The sequence below is a fragment of the Electrophorus electricus genome, chromosome 23 (assembly GCF_041902795.1).
Source record: "Electrophorus electricus isolate QZ-2024a chromosome 23, ASM4190279v1, whole genome shotgun sequence".
In the NCBI taxonomy this organism is placed as follows: Eukaryota; Metazoa; Chordata; class Actinopteri; order Gymnotiformes; family Gymnotidae; genus Electrophorus; species Electrophorus electricus.
In genome coordinates this window covers 2093499-2110376 of record NC_137519.1, presented here as the reverse complement: position 1 = coordinate 2110376, position 16878 = coordinate 2093499, and the positions used below count along the sequence as shown (strand labels likewise).

The 16878-nt window shown below is 36.9% G+C and overlaps 1 protein-coding gene across 3 annotated transcripts in view; it reads right to left on the bottom strand.

Annotated features, from left to right (window-relative positions):
- Window positions 1–7963: 7963 nt before the first annotated feature.
- The window catches only part of LOC113577699 (4-hydroxy-2-oxoglutarate aldolase, mitochondrial), a 37360-nt gene continuing 28445 nt past the window's right edge, over window positions 7964–16878 (bottom strand). For all 3 annotated transcript variants that reach the window (XM_081705934.1, XM_027010489.3, XM_027010490.3), the window contains exons 7-8: window positions 12898–13031; window positions 7964–8453 (exon numbers count right to left, since the gene is read on the bottom strand). In XM_081705934.1, coding sequence (XP_081562060.1) covers window positions 8304–8453; window positions 12898–13031 — 284 coding nt within the window. In that variant the 3' untranslated portion in view covers window positions 7964–8303. The remainder of the gene's footprint in view (window positions 8454–12897; window positions 13032–16878) is intronic.

The window sequence follows — 16878 nt, the reverse complement described above, 5'->3', positions numbered from 1 at the left end:
TCGGCCCCTCCCGCGGGCGCGCGCCTACTGCTGGGTCCTTCCCCGCGCATACGTAATCACTACTCCTGTGATCAGGCATGACTTGTGGTAGCACTGCAATATCTTCTAAATTGTCCTATCGTTGTCAAAGTATGACTCCAAATGTATCGCATTGCTGAAACTACTGTTTAGAATGCAAAAAAAGCTATATACTATTTTTCTAAAATTTGTAATTGATCAGTCTAATTTTGGTGACGAGTTCGTCGTGCCCTGTTAAGATTTTGGATAAAGGGAGACGCGCTTGGAGCACGCCGTTGATTCTTTATCACAAAATTACTTCACTTGTGATGTAATATAGCTTATTCTTACTTTTTATCTTTGAGGGCCAAATATTATTTATGGCTTTGTGAAGTCTAAAAACACAAAACAGTATAATAAAAATGAATTGCGCAATGATGAATTGTATGCATTTTGTAAAATGTACATTTGTATTTCTGTACAATGCATGACATTGGGGGCATTACCAATTTCAGTAAATTCTCTGGTTTCCAGTGGGCAACACTTTGGGCAGCCCTGGTCTAAATGCACATGCAAATGCTGAGGCATTAAGACAATAGATTCAAAGTTATTACACCTGTCATATTCACTCTTCTCTGTGTGTCAGGTGCATAAAAAGGGGGCACAGAAAATGCCCATTCTACAAAACTAAAATATATTGAACTCCAAAATCAAAGTACTTGCAGCTGATCTGGAAAACCAAACTGATTCTCAATATACATTCTCATATAGTCATTACAACTCAGAAAACAGCACGAGCTTCAAAAATGAATACCTGAATTTAGGATTGTTGGGCATTGATGCCAAGGTATAAGCAAGGTATGAGCCCTCTTTGCAACCTTTCATGTCGAATATTTTGAATTGTATTACAATGTTATGAAGCCTATTGTTTATGTATCTATGATGCATTTTGAGAGTTATTAGACTTACCTTTTATTTTGAGTTCAAAACCTATCAAGCAGTTCCTGGATTCGACTTGATTAGCCTTGACTTGATTGATTAGATTATTTTTACTACTACTACTACTTTTGTTGTTGTTGTTGTTATTGTTGTTGCTGTTGTTGTTATGTACTTATTTATTTATGGATGAATTTGGAAGTGTTGTATAGTCAGTAGTTATTATTTATGATTTGAGTAATAATTATGAAATGTCCATTTGACTGTATTTTGTCAGTTAATTGAAAGATTTTGCCATTGTTACTACATTGTTTATTTTGGTGATCTGTCTGACTGGACTTGGTTTTGTTCAAATGTCCTTTCAACTGGGGGCAGGACTTGGTGGGATGGGGATGTTAGTTTCTTCCTTTGTTTGCACTATATGAGCTTTTAGCACTATTCTCAATGCTGTTATCTGCACATGCTTGTTTGGAATTAAATGTAGAGTCTTTGAACATTAAGGTTATGAGCAGTGTTATAAAAAAGGAAAAACACCGTAACTTTTTTAAAGAAAGAAGATATACATTGGGATCTTGTAAGTAACATATCAGTCTGATGCTGAGCATGTTAAAACTTATATGTGAGTGGGTTGGTCAAATCCATTTTTCTTACAGATCCAATCAAAACATCTAATCAAAAAATCAAATAATTAATTCATGACAATGAAAGAGAATTTAGTTATATTAGTTACAGGTATATTCTTAGGCCAGCATGTGACAATAATGAATATGTACACTATAAAAAATTATTGTCAGCAGCAGCAAAAAGTAAACTTCTGGGATCCCATGAACACAAACCTAATTGATACAGTGGGTGAATTAGTCAGCATGTTGTGATGTCAACAATCCACCTTTGGTCACTGTACCCATTTTCACTCTGGTATATATGAACCCACTGTCTGCATCTACTGAAGCCTTAACTCTTTCCAGCTGTCTGGCCATTCCTGAAAAGTATGATGGCTCCCCAAATTACTGCAAGCATTTTTTTGGAAATGTTCACTGTATTTCAGCCACACCCCCTAAGTGTTTCCTACAGATCACTTTTGAAGTTCCACTATTATCAGGGAGAGCTATAGTTATGTGAAATTTCCAGACACCTAATGCTCAGACATATTCTGATTTTGAAATCCTTTTCTGGAATGTGTTTGATTATGCTCTGTCCAGAAAGCCTGCAGATGAACATCTCCAGCACCTGAGATGAAGAGAGAAAGTCAGCCGCAGGCACTGCTTTAGCCTGTAGCTTTTAGCCATGTTATCTGCTGAATGCAGCTGGGATGAAACCATAGTCTAAACAAGTCCCTTAAATCAGAACTAGCTTGTAAGCACAACTTTGCAGCCACACCGGAGGAGGAGGAGAATGCCCCCTGGAATTTCTTGGGGTGGGGGGGGGTGGGACGACTACGGCTACCAAGCCAGGACCACAGCTAGCTGAGGGGCTCCAGAGGGACCACAGTGTAGGCAGTTTGGTGGAGCCAGCTAGGTCCCTGGCTAGCGAGGTAGTAGCCTGTGTTCTCTCATTCTTGAGTATAGGCCATGAGCACTGGATGGGTCCACCCAATGTCGTGTTGGGAATCCACCTGCAGAAGAACAGTTTTATTGCTGAGTTTGTGGTGCAAATTAGAACTGAACATTATTTGCTTAGAACTTGCTTATTCTGAAGATTCATTTTATTATTGAACAACTACAGTGCTCTCAGTTAATCCAAAATGTTTATAAACCTCAAACCTGAATATTTAAGTAAGTAAAAGTGAGGTTTTGGCTTTCTTATGAGAATATGTGTGCAGAAGTGAAATATGGAAATTTTCCCCATCTTACTTGTTTATTTTCATCTGTTAAAGAGAGAATAATAAACAAACAACTCAAAATGTACAAATAAACATCTGACATTAAAAATACTAAGTGACCAATATAGCCACCCTTCCATTCATGGAGTCTGTCAGTTTCCTACTCTGTTGATCAACTTTTTGTACAGCAGCAACCAGCAATGTTTTCCTTCATTGTAGATCTCCCACAAAAGAAGGACCCAAAAATAGGGTTTAGGTCAGGTGAGAAAGGGGGCCATGGCATTATTCTTTCATCTTTAAGGCCTTTATTGGCTAGCCATGCAGTGGAGTACTTCAGTGCATGTGATAAAGTATTGTGCTGCATAAAAATCATGGTCTTCTTGAAAGATGCAGACTTTTTCCTGTACCATTGCTTGAAGAAAGTGTCTTTTAAAAACTGGCAGTAGGTTTGAGTCCATCTTCAACCCAAAAAGGTCCAACTAGCTCATCTTTAATAATATCAGCCCATATCAGTACCCCACCTCCACCTTGCTGGCATCTAAGTAGAAGTGGAACTCCGTGCCCATTACTGATCCAGCCACAGGCCCATCCATCTGGTCCATCAAGAGTCACTCTCATCTCATCAGCCCATAAAACCTTTGAAATATCTTCAGATATTTCTTTGCATCTTGTTCAGTAGTGGTTGGGTTCCAGCCTTCCTTACCTTGGCCATGTCTCTTAGTACTGAACACCTTGTAGTTCTGGGCACTCCAGGTAGGTTGCAGTTCTGGAATATGATAGAACTGGAGGATAATGGGGTTTCTGGTTGCTTCATGTTTGATTCTCCTAAAATCTTTGGAAGTTAATTTATGTCTTTTTTCTCAACATTTTCCTGGTGACCCTGTTGACCATTTGCAACAAAACATTTGATGGTTCTGTAATAACATAGCATCTTAGCAATTTTAAGAGTGCTGCATCCCTCTGAAAGACCTTTTTTGGAGGGGACGACAATTTCGACTTTTCAGAGTCAGTTAAATATCTTTTTGGCCCATTTTGCCTGAGGAAAAGAAGCTGCCTAATAATTAGATCACATGGCACATCACCAAAGCATGGAGGTCTCCCTCTTCTTCAAATGCTGCCTCTCTCACAGACTGCATATGCCAGAGTTTTCTGAGACAAGGAGTGAAAAGCTGACAAAAAGTGCAAGCGAACAAAACAGAAAAAAGAAAACAAAAAGGAGACCATTGCTTCCAAAAATGGTCAGCCATTTTGTCACAGGTGTAGAATGTGCAGGAAAAAGGGAAACAAATTCATGTCTCAAACTGAAGAGTTTACTGAAAATATCAAATCAAAACCAAATGCAAAAAATGTGTTAACAGGAACTAAAAACCATCATTGCAGTGACCGACAAAGTCATAGAAACACAAATCAGCTTAAATAAGGAACAACATAACAATGGGACACAGGTGGTGCGGTGAGTAAGGCACACACCACCTGAATTGGACACAAAACCCTTTTGGAGAATTTTTGTGATGTTTAATGTTTTGTTGTTTTCTCTAACAACAGAACTTCTGTACCAGTCGATCTACCACACAGCATTCAACAAGTGCTGGAAGATATTCCTTTACCCCACCACAAGAGTTCTGATTGATTAATACTTTTAGCCATTTAATTAGTTAAAATATGCTATGCATTTTTTTTTAGTAATTTTGCTGTATGGAAAAAGAGGAAAAAATAGCAAAATGCTACGAGCAACAAGAAAAAGGTTGATGTATTTAATAATGAAAGGGCCATCCAAAATAATCAAATAGGCCAAAGTAATGACCTGAACAATGACATTTCTAAACCAAAGCAACATTACGCACAGAGTGAAAAACAGTTCAGGCCAAAACCAGAAAAAAGCATGTATGCATGGTTTTAATTTGCTGCCTGTCTAACTGTTTGGTTTTCCCCTTTTTGGAAAACGCTACCTAAATTAAGCCTGCTGTCTAGAGTTTGATAAACTTAAAGAACTGGAGAGGGTAGTGAAAGAGGAATTTAATTTACCTGTACCCTTTGCTCTGTATTACAAGGATGCAGATTTTGGAGATTTTTCTTATTTAACTACTACAGCTACTTTGAAAGACTAAGACACCAAGATTGTTTTGTGAAGCCTTTGCTTATCATCTTAATAGTGATTGACAACCCTCAGGATATGTCCACTCCAGCTCAAGATGCCCCATCATCTGTCTTCATTCATCTCATCAGATACAGTATCAACTGAGTCTACTGTCAACTTATCAGATGTCTCATCTGTTCAGTCTGGATCATCAGTTTTGCTGTCCCTCCTGATGACTCAAGGGATGCCGTCACAGGTCAGCTCAACATTCCTGAATTTCCATTTTCTCAAGTGTTGAAATTTTGTGCCTAGCCATGAGCAAAATTTTGCTCATGCAATTTTTTTCTAACATTTTTTTTTGGGGGGGGAGTGTTTGAAAGCCACTAAGGATGCTGGTGTGGATAATCAAAGAGAGTGATTATCCAGATGGCTTGATGGTACACCACTTTGCAAATACTGAGCACCTTATTACACATTACCAGGTTAGTGTGGTACATGCATACAGTCATGTTTAATAAAAACAAATAATAATAATAAAAAACATAGGAAACTGCCTGAAAACATTTGTTTCAACATATTTAAACATATGGACTTTTGATTTTCATTTAACAATATTGAAAGATGGTAATATAATTAAACAAATAAAACTGAAGAAATATCTAAAAAAAATAATATGTAAACTGTATTTAACAGAAATGCAATTTTCTTGTGAGGAAAATGTTAGCATTCCCCCACATTTATTACTACTTAAAATTCAGAAAAATCAAAATCGGGTGTACCACATCAGCTGCAGATTATCAGAACATTATTACAGATGATTTTCGAGGAGCCTCTCTTATTTAATCCTCAGATATTTAGTTAGGCTTGCTCGTGATTGTTGTAGTGAGTGGTATCACCTTAGTGACATCCAAAGAGCTATATGAGGCTTTCAGAAATAAGGTTGTATATGCATAAGAGTCTGGGACAGGTTTTAAACACGAACAACTAGAAATTGTCATTGCATTGTCTGGAAAATAATTTTTAAATAAATGAAGTGTCCTAAATGTTTCTTCACATGAAAATTGCATTTCTATAAATTACAGTTGACAAATTATTTTTAAGAAATTTGTTGGGTTTTTTTTTGTTACATTACCTCCATCTCTCAGTATTGTTAAAATGAAGATCAAATGTAGATATGTTGAAAGTTTTTTAAAAAGACAAAGGCTTTCATCGGGTGTCCTAATTTTCACATGACACATCCGCAACACTTTGGCCCCTTTATGATACATCTGCATTCTGAAGTGCCTTTATGACAAAGACAAATGTTTTGTGTGAGCCCAATGTGATGATAAAGACTGGAATTCCCAATTCAGGTCTGAAGGGTTTTAGTGATGATTGTGACCTAGACAGGCAAGCAGCAGTGCTTTAAAATAAATTCTTTTACTGGAAGCCACTGTAAAGCCTTACATTGTATGGACAAAAGTGTTGGGACACCTGCTTATTCATTGTTTCTTCTGAAGCATTTAAAATTTTTTAAAAAGCTGCGCTTATTGGAGTAACTGTCTCTACTTTCCAGGGAAGGCTTTCTACTTGATTTTGGATCAGTGCTGTGAGCATGGGCATTAGTGAAGTCAGAACGTTGGATGATCATGATCCCACCTCATCCCCAACCCTCCAACTCATCCTAAAAGCATTGGATGGAACATCATCATTGGAGAGAACACAGTTTCACTGCTCCACAGCTATGGGGGAGCTGGCGGTTTTTGAACCCCACTAGCCCATATCTGGCATTAGGCATGGTGCAAACAGGTTAATGATCATCTGCTCCAGAGAGTCCTATTCTCTACAGGGACTAGACAAGCTATGTGTGTGCACATTTGCACATCTGTATCAACAATGGGAGCAACTTAAAAGTAGATTAATTAGAAGGGGTGTCCACAAACATTTGTACACAGTGTAAGCATTGGGCTATTGTACCCATTTCTTTTGGTATTTTCAGCAGATGGATTTTGAACTAGCTGAAACTTTTTGATGGTCTGTTTAGGGAAGACTTTGAAAAGACAATTGCAGTAATAAAGCCTTCTTGAGATAAAAGCATGAGTTTTTAAGTCATGTTTTGACAAGGGAGAAAAAAAACTGATTTAATCATTGCTTTTACATGGTTGCTAAAATTGAGGCCACAACACAATTTATGTACACTGTCTTTCATTTTAAGTCCTTTAGTGTTTGCAAATGAGGTTTAAAAGACAGATCTTTGGGAGTCATTGGCATGTAAGGAAAAGACCCGTGTGGAGAGGAACATATGTTTGTAAACACTATCATATAATTAATCTGTTAACATAAAAATGTTATTTCAGGACACCAATGGAGATCTCAACCCTGATGACCTGAAACACCACACCCTAAAGATTGTAACCAAAGGGAGCTCTGCAGATGGGGGTCTTTTAGAAGTAGGGATTGTTTTTGGAAGGGGTACAGGTGATTCTAAGATTACAGAGTGCCCCGAATGCATGCGTCATATTTGTCGGCCTGATGTATGTAGTCAGTTGGAGCTATTGAATTTTTTCCAAAATAGCTACTGAAACTAGACCGTAGGAAACTGTCCCCCAAGAGTCTGTCATTGGAGAACAAGTTGTGGACAAATGTATGTTGAACACTGATGCTGCCAAAATGTACAAGCACACAGACACACCATCACACATCTTAATAAAGCAGATAATCCCAGCAACACACCATTTTATATGCAGATTTATGTGATACCGTCCACTACTGTTTGGATTTTGACTGTACTTCTGTTTAGTTTTTCATTGATAGGTTAGTGAGGTGGGTGTTGGGGAAGCTATGACAATGTTAGTGATTGTGAACTGGAAAAAATGAGTTTAGGTCTAATGCAGACCCATTACTTATTTCTGTCACCTGTACTTACAATAGCAGCTCCATACTGTGGCATATTGCATTGTATTATTACATGGCCTCTTGCATTTTTTTTTATTGTAAAGGCAAGCAGAAAAAGACAGTGGTTTTTTTTGTTTTTTGTTTTTTTTTCTATGATATACTTATCCAATCGGGTTAAATGCTCACCCAAACCGACTGGAACACCAATTATCAAATACCACTCCTTTTTATAGTGATTCATGTTTTCCACCAATAACTAATTGTTTAAACTAGTTTTTAATAAGATATGACAGAATAAAATATTGTCTGGGTTACATTAACAAGGCATTCTATTTGTTGTTTTTACTGAGAAGATCAGATCACATTATAGGAGCCAATTAGGCAATAAGCTTTCAAAAGGGTTCACATATTTTGTCTTGCAACTGTATGCATATATTAAGATGTATAAAGCAGGGGCACTCAATCCAATCACCAAGAAGCTTCTGCAAATACAAATTATTATTCTGCTGTGTACATTTATACCAGGCAATCAAAATCCTTAAAAGCTGATTCATCAGGTTTACATGCAGTAGCTATTGTAGAACCTGTGATCTATGCCTACAGCCAACCATTTGAGGAGAAGTCTGTATGAAGCTGCTTTAATTGAACCTCTGACAAAGGCTGTAAAGGAGAGCGACACACACCACCATGGTACCCGAACCACTCCATTGCCTGCTTCAGAGCAGGAATGCCAAACTTCCGTGTGACCTACAAAATAAAAGTGGAGACAAATTATGTGATTGAATTACACAATTTTTGCAGCATTAAGTTCATACCCAAGTCATTAGGTACTAACAGTTAAAGGTAGAATAGGCAGTTTTATATAAACCAGTAAGTATAAACGAGTTTTAGAATCCCACCCCCTACCTTCAGCCCTCCTTCCAGAGCCACTCCCCTGTAACACATGAGCACATACTGCCCTTTTAATTGGATTGTATAATGAGCCCCACAGTCCTGCTTTTTTAATTGGATTGTATAAGACCCTCACAGTCCTGCACTTTTAATTTAATTGTATAATGACCCTCACAGTCCCACCCTTTTTTTGGATGGTCGCCCCTCACCCAGCTTATTCCCTCAGCTGCTTCTTTTTCAGTTGATCAGTTTAGGTCAGTCTGCACATAATATCATTGAACATTTGCATCTGGTTGTCATATTTGTTTACCCATGCACTGAACTATATTCCTACAAAGACCTGAGGATTTATTTGTATGGAAATTAACATGATCTGTTACCATGTTACTTTTTTTTTTATACCAACATAGAAAACTCTACTGGCTACTGAGATATGTAGTAATGAAGGTGACATCAAGAAAACCAAGTAGAAAGTGCTACATATTTTGCAATCGTCTTGGATAAAATATCCAAAGAGTTCCCACATCTCAGAGCAATGTGCTTCTCATTCATAGAAAAAACAACTGTACTTGCTTCACCTTATGAATGCTGTTAAGTAATGTATGCAATAGATACAAACATGGAGAAAAGCTAAATAGTCAGATTTCAAGCATGGCCTTGACCATTAAGATTGTGATTTGCAAGATTGTGATTTACTTTCCTCCAGCTATTGCTGCTATACAGGTGCAGAAAGGAGAATCTCAAATACAGGCTCCAAGCAGCAGTAGGAAAAAAGCATTAAGCAATGATAAACTGAATGTCACTACTGCCAATTAGACCATTGAGCAAAAAAAAACTGAAAAAAATTAAAAGAATGCAAAATGATCATTCTGAAGAGCGCTCATCAGGAGAGCTTGCTCAGCAACACATATCTAAAATTGTCAAGGTTATGTAGAGAACATATCTCGCAGTCAAATAATTTTACTGCCTCTCCCACTCCTGTTAAACTAATTTGCCCTGCCACTTCTACTTTGTCATTGAATGTTTAAAAAAGCTTTTCCTTTGATGTTCAAAAAGGGGAAGAGAATGTTTCTTTTCTTCATGATACAGTAAATCATTACTTTATCAGAGGAAAATTTTACATATTTGAGTGCTTTTAATAAACCAGTGTATTCTTGCTGAGGGAGTAGGTAATGCCAATATTTCCTAACTCCATGTCAGCTCTGACCCTGCCTAACCCTTAGGTTGTATTACCAGCCATTACTGCCAAAGGTATCCCTACGCAGAATAGTGACCAATTTCTATAGCAACTCTCCATACACACCTGCGAACAGTTAGGAATCATGATCTACAATTGAACACTGTGTTGGTCTGCATGTAATTGTGAAGTCCTGCCAATTCTTAGTAGTTATTGTCTATATTTCTGTTCCCTTGTCTGATTTCCCCTAGTTTTGTGTGTGTGTGTGTGTGTGTGTGTGTGTGTATGTGTGTGTGGGGGGGTATTTTTTGACTCTTGCATAGTGTTTTTGTACTGTTGTTGGTCTGGTAATATGACTGTTTGGTACTGTCCTCAGATCATTTAAAGACAGTTTTTGGTGGAAAAGTTAACATTTTTGGAAGAGTCAATGCTGATTCATTTGTCTGGCACATGACCTGTCTGAAACAATCAGATTTCACTGATTACCAAATCTGATTTAAAGATAAGGATGACTGTCATCTTTTACGCATGGAAGCCTATTCTAAGCAGAAACAGGAATTACCTATAAAACTCCGTCAAACTAACGTAGGGAGCCTGATGATTAAAAGTGCTAAAGTGGGAACACATCAACACTCATCACTTTTGTTGACTTTCTATACCACCTAGCATTTACTCTAGATATAATAGTAGATGGTGCTTACTGTTCATTACAAGGCTGCCTCATTGGACCTTGTTCAAGTGCTTGTCATCTGAATCACTGTCTTTATCATTACTGTATGTCTGATACTTGAACTAATGATGTCCTGTTTATTTTGGGTTTGTGCTCATAAAATTATCTAAAACTTGTGAAATCTATGCAAGCATAGTACATTGAATGTACGTATAAATGTAGGTAGCATTTGGCAGGGATGGGAGTGACTGGCCACCACCCTGTATGAACATGGTCTAGGTTAACTAATCTTGCTTTGTGCTCTATTAGAGAGAATATAAAAGATTAAAAAAAAAAAACCTTGCATTAACAGTAACAAAATTCTAAAGAACACAGCCAAAGAATTATAAAGGAAGTGTACTTTCTGTGGTACTAAATTAAGGCTTGTCACCTTTCATAACACCTGTTTTCAGAAACTGTATTGCAATAATGAAAGTAAAAATCAACATTTTGTTTAAGCATAAATAAACAGGCAAGTGGGAAAAACACTTTAAGGCTGTTTTAAAGTTAACCCACATTTTCATACAGCCCATATGCTTATAAAATGTTTTTACTCTAAATATGTCTGTCCTAGGAAATAGAATCACAGAATGTGTCACCCCTTTTTGCTTTTTTTACTCATTTCTGCCCATGAATACACCGTTTGTAAACTGTTTGTAACCTCTGATTTGAAGCATGCAATCCAAAAATGGCAAAGCATATGTTTGATGAGGTAAGAACACAGAGAAAGATGGATACTGTCCTTCATGCATCTCACTCCAGATCAATAGAAGATAGATGACCACATTCAATGGCTTATCGTCATGACAATCATGTGTCCCCTGGAAAAGCCTGTAAGTGTATGGACCAAAAGTGGGAATGCTTAGAGCTGGATTAAAGCAAAAACTTTTCAAACTGCTGACACCCTATTTAACCAAGTTTTTCATTTCTATGCTATGCCAGAAGACATGGTTTCAGAAAGAAGTCTGTAATAAACATCCAAAGCATGAAAGCCATTTACAGACCAACTGGCAGTGACTTTGTATCACTTCCATTCTCTATCCACAACCAAACCAGCAGGTTGTTTGGCCCGGTTTTTGTTATGGTCAGAGTATGCCCAGAATTCTCCATGTAGCACTTCAACAAGACTTGCTATGTGCCTGTCACAGTTTCTCACCCTTTGGCATTATGATTCATATGGCACTTTGTGGTGCTTTTGTTTTTCTGTTTTTGTTCCTTTTCCATAGCATCAATCGCAAAGTGGTTATGTTTTGTTTTATCATGTTATAACATTTTATATATATATATATATATATATACACACACACACACACACACACACACACACACACACACACACACACACACACAAACACACACACACATACATACATACATATATATAAATAATTTTTTACATTAAGCCAGTTCCAGCTTTGATTTCACATATATAGGGGTGGCACGATCAGTCCCTCCCAGGTTCTGTTTTCCGTGTTTTCCCTATCTTGTGTTTTTTAGTTCCATGGTTTCGTTTTTCTCCTTCCCTCATTTGATTTTCCACACCTGTCCCTCGTTTCTAGTATTAAGTTCATGTATAAACCCTGTCTGGATCCCAAAGTTTAGGGCTGTTCATTTGAATGGTTGCGTTTATGTGATTGTGAATGTGTTGGTTTGTACTCTGTGTATTCTAGCCTTCGTGTTTCTTAGCCCTGAGTTCTCCCTAGTCTTTGTTATAGCCTGCTTCCCCTGTTTGTCTCCTTGTGTTTGTTTTGTTATTCATGTATCCCCGTACTCTCCATGTCGGCTCTTTGACCCTAGACTGCCTTAACGACTCTGATTTTTGATTTGCCCATAATAAATCTCACTCCTCTCCGCACATGCATCTGCCTCCTTACCGCTCAACGTTATAATGGGGGACTTTTGGCCCATTAAAGTAGAAGTTCAGGGACTAGGTGGAAGATGTTCAGGGACTAGTTCATTAAAATGTCCATTTTTTTCAACTTTTAAACTTTTTTAGGTAGAGTTCCATATAGTTGTCTAATTGTATTTGCCACTGCACATTCGGTATCCTAATGTGACAACATGATAGAGTTAAATAAAGTCTTTCATTATAAAAAAATTATTAAAGGTTTATTTAAAAAATAAATACTCAGGCAGATATGCTAAAAATTACTTTAAGCTGAAAATTTAAGAATCTCACAGCTAGGGTTGAAACCACAATGCCCTATTTCATATTTTTCAATGATGGGGGGGTTCAGATGCCCTGAAGAAAACAATACCCACTAGATGGTACTGAGAGGTTAAAATTTGAAGGTCAGGTTCATGGACTGTGGAGCTGTCATTTATCACCTTGATACCTATACAGCATTCCTATAAAATATCTTCCTCTTACAATGGTGTGCAATGCTGTGTTACCATGGTAATAAAACACTCACTGCTATGTTTGGTTCAATGAGTCGATACTGGAGCTTTCTTGCCTTGTCCCACTCCCCGGATGTACACAGCTGTGCTAGCTCACACACCTCTTGCCCCAGGACATTCGCTAGAGCACACACTCCACCCACAGCACCTTACAAATACAAGAATAGTTGAGGTCAGCCTATAATTGGTTATCACAACAATGTAGTCATTATAATCACTCACCATCATTATATGTAAAATAAATATGCATTGAAACAACTATGACAAATAAATCATTATTAGAACAATATATTATTTGATATATTTACATTTTCAGTATTACATATTTATCTGTACAACAGTACAGATGGAAAAATTTGAAACAGCCTGTGTTTTTCACACAAATTGTATGATGATTGACAAATCCATTGCACACTTAAACATCATTAAAGCCACAGAGTAATGGCATTCCAAAGTGACTGCAGTACTTATTCACTCATCACACTTCAGTTAATAGCGCTCCCTTGAAGATAACTGTACTGAGGTCGGTCACATTTCCCTTTCCCAAGTAGCAAACATTCTACTTGGTGTTTAATACAGTGCATCCTTTAATGTCATGAAAACAATATTTCACTCAATCAACATGTAGATCTCTATCAATATACATCACATACATAACATTTGAGTAATGGTAGGCTTATACAGATAAAGTAAATTACAATGCATTTCTAAATTTAACATTTCAGTCAGTTAATCTGATCCATCCAAATTTTACTTTACACTTGGTAAATGTGTTATTGTGTTCTTCCATGTGAGTAATCACTTCACTGGGGTCATCAGATAAGCACCCTCATTCCTTTGGTGTTTTACTTATAAGCCACAACACCTCCAGATGGCTTAACAGAGACACCTGACATCACTTCTTTCAGCAATTCCCAGAGTCTTTTTCTGCTATTGCTCAAGTGTAAGGAGAGGACAAACTAAACATCTGCCAGTGTAGAAACTTTATTTCATGATTTTTTTAATACTGCATACACATTTCCTGTATTTTCTGATGAAAAAATAAACGTCACTTAGTCTGTAAAGTACCACTTTGTAACAGTTTCTTCAGTTGTTTTATAACTGGTGAGCACTGAAAATATAAAGAAAACATAGTAACAGTCCAAGAGTCTTACATCAAGTATGTTTGACACCTTGATCTCTACCACAAGGAATATAACTAAGTCTAAAGAATAGCCATATTTATATGTAGGCCCTATTATATGTTGCGTGAGGTCAAAGGAATTTAACAACACGGCGAAATCACAAGTAGTAGGATCTGTGGTTTTGTCAAAATAGAGTAGTAGGACCGACCAGTGGGCTTGTTAAAATCAACAGGAAGTAAAATGTAGTCAAAGTCAGTTGTTTTGCAAACAAATTCATCAAATAAATATGTGTTGTGTCTAGGTGTGTGATATAGGACAATCATTAGAACTGATTGCTTGCCTTAATAGCAAAATATTCAAAAGACATATCTTACAATATTGGGGTGGGGCTGATTTGTTTAAAGCATCACTGTTGAGCCAGGTTTCAGTTAGAAAAATAATATCCAACTCATAGTATTCAATTATTTGCCCTATTGTGAAGACTTTGTTAACTGATACAATATTAAGAATTGCAGCATTTAACACATGTGACACCTCAATTTGTCTGCCCAGCTTTAATATAATTAAATTAGATCTAACAGGGCTATAATTAAAGCTGTTGTGGAGCTTATTATCGTGCCACCGGCTATTGCATAGCAGCAGAATAGAAGAATGTGCCATAGTGTAGTAATAGTGATAGCATGGATTCTAACACATCTGTATTCTCGCTCCTTATGGCATGGTGTAACAGTATTTTAGGCTTCGTGGTCTGATGTTAATGGTCATCCACAGTTTGTGATTGATGATTTGTACAGCATTTTGTCTAAATAGTATTGATTTTTATCTTTGTCTGCCTATTGTGTTGAGAAAAAAGCAAATAGTAATTATTGGTGAAATATTTGTTATGTTTGGGCTTATTGTTTTGTTTTTTAATTTATCTGCTCTTCTGGCTTCATTTTTGATTTGACCTAATGTTTTGTTTTTATATGTTTTATTTATTTATTTTTTTGGTTATCTGTTTGGGTATTTTGGATGTATATGTGAAACAAAAATAGAAAAAAAATTTAATCTTCATTTAATGAAAATTAAACATCAAAAACAAGACAAGTGCAAACAGCTAACAAACAAACAGCAATAGAAAGGCATTCACAAAAGGATTCACAAACATAGTTACATAGTTACATGGGCACAATAACCAACCAAGGTTGGAACTAACAGTGGGGTATTTATACACACACTGAAAGAAGGAAGATACAAAGGTGAAGGGGGGACACACTGCTAACATGGAAACAGGAAAGTAACCAGAGGGCACATGGGACACATAACAGGTGGGAAAAAAGCCACATAGTGACACTCACCATAAGGGCAAGGGGGTAGAGGAGGGTACTGTGATAAGCCCATTTATGCATATTGGTTGTGTAGCGTTCTCTTGCCTTACAGTACTTAGTTACTTGAAAGCTGGTGCTGCACTGTGTCTGTTTTAGTGTATATGGTTCCTTTCTGGCATTCATCCTTGTCGTCGCAGGTGGGACATTAGTCTCTATATCAGAGTGTGTCCCATTTGTGTACTACAGATTAATATTATAAAGGTATATACACACACATCATTGTTAGCTGAGAGTCTTTTGACATGGGTTTTAAACTTAAAATAGTAACAGCTGATAATCAACCTTGTTTACATATACGGATAAGACAGCTACATTTAGCTGCCATGAGCTAGCTAATTAGCTAGCTTACAAAGCTTAATTAGCTTAATTACAAAGGCCAAACACTGTGGTAAGTAGCTACTGTGGAGCTAAATCACAAATAAACATGCATTTCAAACAGCCTTCTAAAATAGCAACCATTTATTATATTTAATATAATTATTCATTATTTTACTTTTGTAAAAAGAAGTTGTAGTGACATTTAAACATCCATTCTCCTGTCACCATCGCTGTAAAACTTGTGTCATGGTCCATAACACAGTGACATGCCTTGTGTATTTGTTGTAGCCTACAATGTATCTTTTAGTACCAATTATTATTAGACTATTGCAGACTATTATTACTATTTATAATTACTTTTAGCTATTAGTTATAGTGGGAAAAAGCAAGTATAATTGTGAAGTAAATATACCTGGCCAAGCCACATATATATTTTAAAAAGTCTAGGTAAAATACCTAAAATTGTATTCTATGACACACTTAAATGTTTCTCTGGGCAAAAGTCATAGAAAAGTCATAGAAAAGACTGCTGTTAAGGCGAAATAGCCTACTTTTTGAATAAACAAACATACAAAAAGGGCAGGACATAGGTTATATTATGTTCATAATTGCCTAAAACCCCCAAATTATAAAAAGCACCATTCTAGGTTAAATCCAGTCTTCATTAAAATCTTAAAATGATGTTGTAGAACTTCAGGCTCTCTAAATACAATGTGATTATCCACTGCATTTACAACAATGTGCAGTTCTCTAAATAGAGAACGTAACTGCACATAACATTAATATCTAGCCCACTCACACCAGATATACACAGAAGGTTTGTGCCAACTCTTTCATTTCCTATATTAGAATCCGAAATCAACACAGAACTCTTGTTTATGACAGCCTCCCCCAACCCCCCACCCCCCAGTATGGACTTGGGAGAACCCACCTCCTATTCTTAGCAAATGATTTTGTATATTAACCCTGCCACAGTGCTTCTTGTGCGGTGTGGAATTTTTCCCCCTCAACCGAGGTTAGACCTCAAAAGGAGGGTTAATTTATCTGCACTACTGCAAACAGCTCAAAGACTTTTCTCTTAATTTTGAGTAATGGTAAAATCTTAGCTAACATCTATTCAATGTTAATTGGCAATAGATTAACCCAAGCTTGTGAGGGCAGTCACGCAGCCTGAAATAAGGGTGAT